The sequence below is a fragment of the Alligator mississippiensis genome, chromosome 5, assembly GCF_030867095.1.
Source record: "Alligator mississippiensis isolate rAllMis1 chromosome 5, rAllMis1, whole genome shotgun sequence".
NCBI classification, from domain to species: Eukaryota; Metazoa; Chordata; order Crocodylia; family Alligatoridae; genus Alligator; species Alligator mississippiensis.
Window position 1 is genome coordinate 173,252,158 of NC_081828.1, and position 12,478 is coordinate 173,264,635.

Below are 12,478 nucleotides of genomic sequence, written 5' to 3' on the forward strand. Positions count from 1 at the left end.
TAGACATTGAATGTTTGCTTTGGGAAATATGCCTTAATCAAAGGGAGAATGTGTTAACCAGGATATATTTACAGTCATGTTTTTAGTGCACCTTAGCTTCTTGTCTCTTACAGTCTTTGCTTTGAAGTGGATATTTTAGTTCCTTTGTTTCCTTTAGTGACACTTAGCTCAGTTGAGATGTATTTGTAGTTTGTAGGTTTCTCCCTAGACCATTTGGGTTTCTGGCTTGTTCTTTGAGTCGTGTTACATACATGTAATGAGTGTGTCAGGTCTCTGCCAATAATTTGAACCATTACTTTTATTTTTGATGATCAGGTATGGTAGGTAGAAGGTTGAGGACTGTTATCATGACTGCTATCATCTTATGCCATGGGTCTGGTATTGGGTAACACAAGCTCCAGTTTCTCTATGCCTAATGGCTTGCTGCCATTAGCTGAGTTGGATTCTTTTTGTGGCAGACTTGTCACTACAACCCAGTCTTGCCACTGCCTTACATTTTTGTGCAAGAGGCACTGTCCAAGCTTTACAGCTATTAGAGGTTGGTGACCATCCACAGACACCGCAGGCAGTGTCAGTGGTGGCCAGCGGCGATTGGGGGGGTGGGAGGAATGCACCACCAAATTCAGGGGGTGCACATGCACCCTCTACATGTTGCCAAAGATATCAGGTGTGCTAACTGAATAGATTCATTCTTCCAGTGTATTGAGGGCCGCTATCTACTACTACAGTCTGATTACAAGTCACTAAAGACACTTAGTTCTGCCTGTCTTGTCTTTTCTATTCCCACAGAAGGGGCAAGCATGGATATGCCTCTAGTGCTACCATATATTTGGTGTAATGCCTGCTTCTGACTGGCACGCCAAGCCAAGGGTAGAAGCCAAGGGCTGGCAAGAGCGCAAAATGATTAGGTGTGTGACTTGGTGAATATGGTGCAGTCTCTAACTGAAGTCATGAAGCTGGTGGAGGTAGAAAAAGTAGGGCTGGAATCATAGAGAAGTAGAGCTACAAGGGACTGCCAGAGGTCACCTAGTCCAACCCTCAGCTTGAGGCAGGATCGTCCATGTCCAAACCACCCTATGCAAACTCTCTTAGCAAAACTAGTCAACTTTGACACAACACACTGATCCTTCTTAAGGATCAATAGGTTAGCCTAAATTTTCCTTAGTTCAGCTTCATGCCAGTATTCTTCTGTTAACAGATTTTTTTGTATAGTGTTCATCAATCTAGTAGCCAATGATAATTTTGCTTTGGCCTCTGGATAGTTCTAAATAACGAGTTCTCCATCTAAGACAGTGGTACTCAGCCAGGGTGCCGTCACATCCTTTTACGGGCCCTGTGCAATACGAGCACTGCTGGGTGCAAAAACACCTGATGATTTGCAAGACAAACCCAGAGATTTCCAGCAGGAATAACCAGTCAAAAGCTGTCTGACCCGCTGTAGTCCGAGTTCTTGGCAGTAGAAGTATTGCATGAAGGAAGCGCTGAACTCGGGGTGCAACGTGGCACCCACCCTGTATTGGTTGTAGCCACGTTGGTCTAAGGCAGTGTTTCCCAGCCAGCACTCCATGGCACAGGAGTGTGCTGCCAGAAATGCACAGGCGCGCCAGGGAATTTTGCCATGGCACTGAGCTACAATGGGGATGAGGACCGGGAATGCCTTAACAGGTGTGCTGCGGAAAATTTGTATTAACGCGTGTCTGGGCTGGAAAAGGTTGTGAAACACTGGTGTAAGGATGGAGGCAGGCGAGGTTCTTTGGGTAAGTTCAGTATCTTTGATTAAACCAACTCAAATAGGTGGTGTAATAAGAGCTACCGGATTCGCCTCCCAAAGAACCCGGTCTCCCTCCCCGCGCAGGAAGGATTTCTAGACCCGCTCCCGGCCTATCCCCGCACCAGCAGCAGGCGCGGGCCGTGTGGTGATCACGGCAGCGGGGCTGGGGACCTGCGCCCCACGGAGCCCGGCCGGGCAGGCCAGGACGGGCCGAGCCGAGACCCCCGCTGCAGCCGGGCCTCGGGGAAAGGGACAGCACCATTGCCTTCCCAGCCGCGCCCCAGAGGCCGCCCCAACAGGTCTCTACGCCACCTCCCCCTCAAAATGGCGGCGGGCGCTCCCAGCATGCCCCGCGGGGCGGCCCGCGCTGCCTGGCGACGGTCGCTAGGGGCGGGCTGGAGGAGATGCGGCGGCCGCCGGGTGTCGGGCGGCGGCTGGCAGCGCAGCGCAGCGCAGCGGAGCGGGCGGAGGATGCTGCGGCGGCGGCGGCGGCGGCGGCGGAGGAGCAGGCGGCCATGCAGCGCTGCGTGGCGAGGCCGTGGCTGCGGAGCCGGCGCGGCGGGGGCGCCCTCACCACCCTCCTGCTGACAGGTCGGTCCCTGCCGCGGCCCCCCTGCCCCGCCAGCGGACCCCCCCGGCCCGGCCCGGCCCGGCCCGCCTTGCCGCCAGCTGCATTAAAAGCGAGCAAGGCGGGGCCGAGCGAGGGCGGCAAGGTCAGGTGCGGGTCTCGTCCCTGGGGCAGCGGGACCCGCTGGACTGACCCCCCCCGGGCGGTGCGGGGCTTCGCTCCACCCTGGAACCAGAAAGCTGCCTCCTGGCTGCTTCCCCGTGGAGCCGAGAGCCGGTCCTGGCACGGGCGCGTCCCCTCCCCGCCGTCTCCCGGGAGCCGGCGGCTGCGGGGATTTGGAGCAGCCGGGGGCGGGGGGCTGATCCACCTAAAGGAATTTAAAGAAAAAAAAGTGTGGGGTTGGGGGGGATGCCATTTCCACCAATAAATGGCAGCGTGCTCCCGGTGCCCCTGAGACGGATGCTCTAGAGAAGCGGTTTTCAACCTTTTTGCATTTGTGGACCCTTTTGGAAATTTTAAATGGTGGTGCAGACCCCTTCCAGTTGTAAGTGCGGGTATGTGCATACTTTTGATTGATCACGGTCATATTTCACAGGCCCCTTGGACATAATCTGCAGACCCCACAGGATCCGTGGACCACAGGTCAAAAACAGCTGCTCTAGAAACCTTCCTTTACCTGCCCGGTTACTATCAGTATGGTCTTTCAGAACTGTGTTAACTAAGTTGATATTGAAAAATGGAAGAAAAAAAAAAAGAATTATTTTTGGAAGACAAGCTGTTTGTTTCTGGGTGCTTAGCGTTGAGTTAGTCTTGCATATTGTTTCCACATCCATTACATCTGAAAGGGTTCGGTTTGTAAAAGGCTGATAGCTTTGTAGTGGGAAAGAATCTAGAACTCCAGAATAGCATTAAAAACCTTCAGAAGGAGCATATTTAAAAAAAACCCCAAACACAAAAAACCCAACAAACCCAAACGCATTTGAAATTTTTCATCCTCCCTAGCTTTTGTTTCCCAAATGGGTTTGACTTTAATGAAATCCAAATGAGCCAGATTTGGGCCATGGACAATGCTGTGCAGCCTACCAGATAGTATTTTCATGACAAGATGCAGTTTACTTTGGCAGTACTGTATTTGTTGTACTTATTCACACTCATTTCATCAAGTTCAAACAATTGTACCTATAGATACCAGGCAAGCTACAGAACAGCTGAAAATATGAATGTAACCAGCCAATAGTACTCTTTCTTCATCAGTTTTAAGTCTTTGCTAAGCCTGAAAGGTGAATAGGTCTTGCTCTGTCTGCTTTTATTGCAAATGTGTTTTGTTTTGGAACAAGTATCCTGCACAAGATTTTTTTGCTGATTTAATTAGGGGACTCTGTTACAGTGAGAGGAGTGTTGTTTCCAGGTAACCAGATATGTAGCACTGAATGAAGATGTTTACTTCTACATTTTGATTTTTTACTTCTTGAACAGTCAGCAGTTCAGCAACTTCATTATAACCTCATTCTAAATACTGAAGCATTTTTGTCTATAAATTGATTTTAACCTGAGCATGCAAGGCCTATGGATAAAGTGTATAAGGTCTGCCTGCGAGATAAATACAGTGTTTTGTTTTGTTTTTTAAAGGGAACCTCCCCCCCATGTTTCAGAAGATACCAGTTTCTCTTTGTTTCCTATCACTTTTCTTAGGAATTGAAAGGGACTTGATTTATGTTCTTTTCACTTATTTGTCATGTGTAAAACACACTGTTTTACCCTCTTCTGCGCCGCCCTCCAAAAGTCAGTCCTTGCTTTTTAGGTCTCATTTGGCCTGGAGGACAATAAATCAACATGAAGATTAGAAATTATGGCTTTTCAAGAGACAAAGATTGATGAGAAGGGATCTGAATTGCGCTTCAGGTTTTGTTTTGTTTTTTTAAATTAACATTTAATTCTGGTGTCTAATGACTTGTGAAGATTCAGTGCCCCCAGTTCTTGAAGCTGTCTGGCAAAGTCAGGGAGAAGATTTGACATATCTAATGTTTATTGTTATAAAACAAACTTAATTTTTAAAATGTTTCTCTTTACAAAAAGAGAAAACTATAGCCACTTCTGGTAAATACTGTCAATACCAATCAGCATCATGCAGTTTGAAATTATGGAATGGCAGGAAATATTTAAAAGGCTGAAATGCAGACATGCATGTTATCTTGGTTAACCTTTACAATATTTTCCTCTAAATCGTAATGTGGCCTTGAGAACATTATTAAGATAAGCTGAAACGCGCTAGGCACACTAAGATTCAGCTCCCCGTGGCTATGTTTTTGTAGTTCAGTCCTGGGACCCACACTTTCCCCTTCAAGTGATGTGGGTAGGCAGCTTCCTCTGCTTTGGGAGAGAGAACAGCTTGCCCCTGTCTTTTTCACTACAGGGGCAGCAGTGAGAACAGTGGGGGACCTCCATCCTGTTTGAGAGACAAGGAAATGAGAGGGGCACCAGTATTTTAGAAGCCAGGACATAGCTGCTTAAGAAACTGGATTAGACCCACTGAATTCTGCTGCTGCAATCCTCTGGAAGCAATGCTGGCAAAATCCCTCCATTGTAGCTTTGGTATTAGCAGCCCACTGAGGCAGGGAGTTGCGTTACACATTTTCTGGGGGTTTTTTTGTATGCACATAGCCATTAGGGCTAGAAGTTCTCAGTAAAAAGCTCAGATCTTGTCTCATGTCTCAGTGAGCTGGTTCTTTAGGCCTGGTATCTGTGCCTTAATCCAGCTCAGATTGTCTCCTCTTTATATGATGGATCAGCAAAACAAAGTCTAGTTTAGTCATCTGATTAGACAGAATATAATTATAGAATACTAAAGTTTTTTTTTCATATAAATTACATCAAAAGGAAAATAAGTACAAGAGGTCCTAAGTCAAACTTTAAGAAGAAAGCCTCATAACAATAACTTCTTTCTTTTAGAAGTAGTATTTTGCAGCATCTGGAAGTATGCCGATTTCAAAACATATTGTTGTTTTTTTCTATATTTGTGGTGTACTTGTAAGCAATATTAACACCTTGAGAGTGTTAATAATAATATTCACAATAGGTTGTTATCAGAGGCAAACATGCCAAATCCTTGTTTTGTAAGCTTGTTAGTCTTTAATTAGTCTAAGAAATACCACGTAGTTATTCAGCTCCTTTGCTCAGATATTTAAGAGAATCTTAAGATAGGAGTGGGAAGTCTTGGTATAAATGATCTAGATTTCAGTTTTCTATGAAACATCCCTTTATCTTTAAGGCACCAAAATATCTAAATAATTCATTAAACTCCTTGGTTCTATTTCTTGAGGAATGTGTTTGATTCTTTGGATTCCCTCTCTCTTGGTTAACTCCGAAGTTATAGTTTGTTTTGTGGTAGAACAGACTGTAAATGGGATTCTAGTACAGGAAAAGAAGTCAGGAGTTATAGAAACAGGAGTGAAAACTGAGGTGAAATGAAAAAGCAGACCTTTTCCCATGCAGTTGAATGACTTCTCATGAGGCAGCAGATGAAAGGATTGGAGTGACTGCAGTTGGAAAGACACCTTCAGTCTAACATGCATGTCAGTGAAGCAAAAGAGAAAAAAACCTTTCCTTCAGTTTTTGAAATTTGGCATATGATAGCACTTACTGTACAGCTAGTCATACTTGTCTGTGTGTGGCCTTTTTATACAGTAACAGGGATAACAAAAGCCACAGTTATAACAATGCTAAAGTATTCTCATAAAATTCTGCATCTTTATCATTAGGCTTGAAGATGAGTACATTCCAAGTTGAAGGTGTCCATCAAAACTGTCCTTATAACAAAGTTCTGAGCATCTGAAGTTCTTGACTTTTGTTACAGGGTATGTTTTTCCTTTCCATGGTAGTGCATGCTCACAATAAACACATTTTTAATGGATATAAACAAAGTTAAAATAAATAGCCTTACCTTTCTTTTACAAGCAAGTTACAAAGCATCCTGCCCACTGAGAAGGATAAGTAAGTTATTAAACCATAGCTTTCAAATCTGATCCCTCACCTGGTCCAATTTAGCTGCTTCTTCCTTTTATATACAAACAGCAGTGCCCAATAGGTGCATGGGCCTCAACTACATCTATACCTCAGCGCTTAATCCTTCCCTCATTGTCCATACAACCCTGCAGTTATCATGGAAAGTAGATTTGAACCAGGGATTTTGATGACCCTGGTTGTACCATCAAAAAAAAGCTCTACAGGAAAGCTTTGGTGGTTACCCAATAACAGATCTAACAGACCCACAAGTAGCAGCAGGCTTTTAAAGTATGCTGGTTTCTATAATTAGTTCTCAGCAGTTCGTCAACATATGACAATATTTAGCTTTCATGTAGTGCTTTTCCTTTGTAGATTTTAAAGTACTTTGCAAAGAAAATAAGTATATTTATCCTATTTTATAGATATGAAACTATGACAGTAGGGTGAAATTACTTTTCGGAGGTCACACAAACAATCAAAACCATGAATGGAATTCAGATGTACTGAGATATCTGACATGCCATATCTATTGTATCATGTTACCACCCATTTTATGTCAATATTTTATCATTATGCTCTGTTCTAGAGCAGGGATGTAAAACTCATCCCTTCTTGCAGGCCAGATTCAGATGCAGCAGTGGGGCAAGCAGTAGTTGTGCGGGGGTTAACACAGCTATTGTTCTTCTCCCCCACTATTCATACCCTGAACAGAGCTCTGGCTCCTTGATTTCAATGGTGGGCCCTGCCCCCAAATTCCTGGCCTCAGAGCCTCAAGAACCAGACTACATGGCTCTGTAGGCTGCATGTTTGACACCTCAGGCCTACAGCAGGGATAGGCAACTTTCTCTGATTGTGGGACAAAATGATCTACCCTAAGGCAGAGGTGGGTAAGCAGGAATTAGGACCAGCTGGCAGCTGATCTGCCCCTATGTTGGCACAGGTACAAGTGACCACTGCCAGCACTTCTCCCAGTAGTGCCAAATGCTGCTGAAGCCCCATGCCTGTGAGCTGGATCCAGTGGTTCTGTGGGAGGGATGATCCATGTGGTAGGTTCCAAGGCCTGCCCTAGAGCAGTAGTGGCCAACATTTTTGGTAGGCATGTGTGACAGGGGGCTGTCTTGTGGCTGGTTGAACGTTGGCCCACCCACCTGTCTAGGGCAGTCCGCCCGCCTGCCACGCCTTTGATGTAATAATTAATAGATGTTTACAAGGCGGGAGGCTATGTTACTGCCTGATGCCAAGTATACATGGCTCTGTACTGTCACTACACAGTGTCCCATGCTTCGCAGTTGGCATCCAATTACTTTCAACTCCCCTGACCCCATTGCTGGGCTGTACTCAGCCTCTGGCCCAAACTTGGCCTCAGGCATCCAGAGACTTACCTGGGCCACATGCCCCCACTCACCAGGGCCTCAACTCATGTCCCCTTAGTGGAGCTTCTGGGCCTTATGCCCCTTGGGCCTCAGGAGTCTGTCAACCTACCTGAGTCCCCAGTTCAGCCTCCAGCCCACTCAGACCTCAGGTGTCTTATCGATGTGCCTAGACCCTGCCTGTCCCTGCTGCAGGGTTACCCACCAGGTTGTGGGGGCCAAGGCTATAAGGTGCTCCATACTTGCCTTTCACTAGAGTGGCAACTGGTATAGCATTTCCTAGGGACCATCCTGCCACACGCAGCCCCACCACACCATCCATCCCTAGTAGGGTTTTAGGTCATTCCCCCAAACCAGGAACCTCCTCCATCCCCATAGTTCCTACCCTGAGCCTCCACTGTTCTGGGAGCAGCAACTCCAGGTGGCAGTGTTCTCTCTCTGACTCGCTGCAACAACTACCAGCTGAGTCCTGAGGGCCTGGGTTTATATTAAGGCTGCTCGGCACTATGCTCCAATCCAGGAGCCGTGCCACGGTCATATGACCACCTCATTAGGCTGCACTGCACCTGCTGGCTTCTCCACAGCCCGTTTAAATCTCTTAAAGTGGCAAGCACCAAAGGTACCCAGCCACAGCATGCCACAAGTTAAGTGCAAGGAGGCTTCAACATCAGCCTCACCCCGTCCCCATCTGTTGCATGTCAAACAATGGCTGCCTGTAGCCTAGAGAAATGGAATAAAGTAATTATCCCACATTGCAGATCACAATCCATTTGTAGTAGAAACGAAGTCTAGAAATTCACATCTTCCACAGAACCTGCAAGGAATGAGATATTCAAAACAAAGAACTTCCCTTTTGTAAATTTCCTAATTAATTTTTGTAGGTCTGTCTTTTAGATTGTAATCTCTTCGGAGCAGGGTCTGTCTTTACCTTGTACTCTATAGAATACTAAGCACATTGATTTACAAAGGGGCAAGGATATCTTAGGATGATATCTTTTATTGGACCAGCTATGTAGTTAGACAAGCTTTAGACTACAAGACATGCTTTGTCAGATCAGACATTGATATCATTATTGGTTATCACATGATAAAAAAAACCCAATCTGTTTCAACTTTATTTAGTTGTAAAATTCTGAATTTAAAAAGAAAATGTTAATGTTATTTCTCAAATATAAATTAGTAGGGAAATGCTTTAAGAAGCATGTATTACAGGGGTGGCTAACCCATGGCATGGACAGCTTGTGTGTGTGGCATGCAGCAGATGAGGGAGGGGGCAGGGAACACAGTGACAGACAGAACAGGAAGCTGAGCAACAGATCAAGCAGGGAACATATAGAGCACTAGATTGGACAAAAGAAGAGGACTGCAGTGGCACTCAGGGTGTATGGCTCACCCTGTGGCATGCCTTCCAAAAAGCTTGGCCCCCACTGACGTACTGCTTCACATATAAAACTTTATTTAAATAAATAAAGAGCAGCACAGATCTGATCATAAATAAATGGAATTGTATGTCTTTTCATAGAGCTAAAGGTTTTCTCTCTTTAATTTTTTTAAATTCATATTAGTTCTTTTCTCTGCCCGTAAGTTTAAGCTTACTGTTGTTTCACGTGCATTGATTTGGTATTCTTGGTGTGGGTATTTTTTAAAGGAATATGCAAGACATGGCACTGCATGTTAAGCGAGGTAAAATTGATAGTATCCATGGAGGTAATTGGCACAATGTGGATATTTATATTATAAATATATATTTGTACTACAAGTATAATTATAGTATTTTATGTTATGTCAAACAAGGTATCTTAAGTGCCAGTTGTGTTGGATAGGATATCTACCATCCCTGACTTGAGGGTTTAGCAGTTTTAAAATAAAAATAAATGTTGAAGAGAGGTTCTTTTAGTTACTGGCTTTAACAAATGGATGCTATTTATAAAGGTGGCTTTATGAATTGAGAATTGTTGTACAAGAAATTGCAACTGGTAAAGCTCATTCTTATTGGCCATAGAACAGTATTTCAGTTTTATCAGCTTTTACTCATTATCAGGTTGGTCGAATGTGAACCAGTGACACAAATGGGAAATGCTTTAAATCCGAGTTCCAAGTTTTCACTGAGTTTTTTTCTTAAGACAAAGAAAACAATATCTAAATATTGTTAGAGATGCAACACAAATTGCCTAAAGAAATAAGTTCCTTGTGGGAATAATAACAAATGGATCAAGATGGTAATATTAAAAATATAACAATCATGTTGAAGTCTTCATGTCTTGATATTTTGAACCCATTACCATGTTTCAGCTCTGAATATTTTTGGATTAGTTTAAGGCAGTAATTTTTAACCAGGGTGCCATGAGATCCTTTAGAAAGGTGCCATGCATATTAGTCCTGTTAAGTGTGCAAAACACCTCCACATAATTCGAAGATAAACCCAGAGATTTCAAATAGGAGTCCATAGTCTAAAAAATATTTCTGACCTGTTAAGGTCTTTCTGAATTCTTTGCAACAGAAGAATTGCTATATTAAAAAAAAAAAAAAAAGAGCCAAGAGCTGGTATTTTTCAGTGGGTGCCTTGAGTCTCAAAAGGTTGGAAACCACTGGCTTATAAGCAGGGATCCCCTGGTTTTCTCTCATTTAAAAAAACCCCCAATTTTCGGTTAAAATAAAGCAACTCCAAATCCACATTTTCCATGTTTTAAATTAAACACCACTAATATATAGATGTATATATGGTGGTGTTTCATCTTCATCATGGAAAAATGTGGATTTGGGGTTACTTATTTTTAACCGAAAATTGGGGATTTTTTTTTTTATGAGCAAGGATGCTAGTTTTCCCTGATTTAAAAAAAAAAAAAAATCACAATCTCTGATAAAAAAAAAATTGCAAATTGTCTGATAAACACCCCACAAATCTGTGGTTAAAATGAATGGCCTTTATCTATCTATCTATCTATCTATCTATCTATCTGATCAGTTGAACACAATGTTTTCTTGATATATTTACAATTTTAAAGCAATATGGATGCCTACCAGTGCCTCAATCACTATAATAAAATTAATTCCAAATACCTATACATTTTGGTATTTGATTTTGGGTATTTTATAATGGAAAATCAGAGCTCCCCCTACCTGCTTAGCTCAGAGAACACAGATTCAGGCCCCTCACTCCTGAGCCACAGCCCCCGGCTCTGCTGGTGCCCCTCACTCCTCCCCCCAGCCCTGCTGGTGTCGTTCACTCCTCCTAAACACAGCTTCCTGGTCCTGCTAGTGCCCTTTGCTCCCCCTACATATCCCCCTGGCCTTGCCAGTGCCCCTCACTCTCCATGCACAGTCCCCTGGCTCTGCTCATGCCCCTCACAACCTCCCCCCCACACCCCTATCAGAAGAGGTCCCCAGCTCCCAGAGCTATGGGGCCAGGGACCCAGGTTTGCATCCCCCTGCCCCCCGCAGCAGCACCCAAGCCCCAGCTGCCACCTGCAGGAGGTGGCAGCTGCTACAGTGGAGCGGAGTATGGAGCCCAGCTCCCTTCCCCTGCTGCATGCTCTCTGCCACTTCATGCACTCCTGGGGAGCCAGAGCGGTCCCATGCTCCCCAGATTTGTGCGCAGGGAGGGCGTGGGCTGCCTGCTGCAGGCTCCGGCTCCCCACCCTGCTGCTCCCCCTGAGGCCTCCACAGCCCAGTGGGTGTGACCCGGCACTGCAGGGCAGAGCATGTCCACATGGGGAAGCTTGTTGCTGCCGTGAGCTCTGTGCTGCCCTGACGATGTGTTCCCGGCCTCCCTGAGAATACACGCAATGGCAGGGAGCCGACTCAGCCCCCAAACGAGCTGCCTGTGGCCTCGTTCCATTCCTCGCTGGGGCCCAGTGGCCGTGCATTCTGCCCCTGGGCCCCAAGCCCCACATACCGCCCAGTTGGGTAACATCCCTAACCCCAGGCCTGCCCAGCTCGCTCCCTCCCTCCCTATGGTGGCCTCAATCCCCCTCCCCCCCACCCCAGACTTTCCTGTGGAGGTTGCTCTCCAAGCTGCCTGGTGACCACGTGCATATACATGCACGTGGCACCCCCGTCTGACCACCCTTCTGGTTCCCCCCAGCCCCTTGCAGGCTGGAACTGTGCCAGCCTGCAGAGAGTGCTTTGCAAAAGTGCAAAATCCATGGGTTTCGCCATTAAAATGAAAAATCTACATTTTCCTCAGGTAAATAGGGAAATCCATGTTTTTCTCCATTTTCTGTGGGAAATGGAAAACCTGGTTCCCTTATGAGGCACTCTAATACAGGGGTTCCCAACCACCTGGCCATGGTTGGACCCAGAAGGTAGTGGTTGATGAAAGTCAATCGTTGTGGTGGCCTGTGACTAATGGGGTCATAGTTTCATAGTTTTATAGTTGGTAGGGTTGGAAGGGACCTGAGCAGATCATCAAGTCCAACCCCCTGCCATGGGCAGGAATGAATGCTGGGATCAAATGACCCCACCAAGGTGTCTATCTAGCCTCCTTTTGAAGACTCCCAGGGTAGGAGCAAGCACCACTTCCCTTGGAAGTTGGTTCCAGATCCTAACCGCCCTGATACTTGGGGTCCCCCAAGGCTCTGTCCTTGGACCTATATTGTTCAACCTCTTCATTAATGATGTGGACTTTGGCCAACTTGGCCAGTCCGCTTCTGACTCCAACGACACCAAATTCTGGGGTAAAGCACCCACACCTGAGGACAGGAGGGCAATCCAGGCTGACCTTGACAGGTTCAGGAAATGGGCGGACGAGAACCTCATAGTGTTTAA

The 12,478-nt window shown here is 45.6% G+C and overlaps 1 protein-coding gene across 8 annotated transcripts in view; it reads left to right on the forward strand.

Annotated features, from left to right (window-relative positions):
- Positions 1-2,211: 2,211 nt before the first annotated feature.
- The window catches only part of SGCE (sarcoglycan epsilon), a 79,595-nt gene continuing 69,328 nt past the window's right edge, over positions 2,212-12,478 (forward strand). For 3 of the 8 annotated variants that reach the window (XM_019497796.2, XM_059728990.1, XM_059728991.1), the window contains exon 1: positions 2,215-2,362. In XM_019497796.2, coding sequence (XP_019353341.2) covers positions 2,287-2,362 — 76 coding nt within the window. In that variant the 5' untranslated portion in view covers positions 2,215-2,286. Of the gene's footprint in view, positions 2,363-12,478 lie in introns of all 8 variants that reach the window. The other 5 variants (XM_019497795.2, XM_059728993.1, XM_059728995.1 and 2 more) reach the window with 3 other exon arrangements.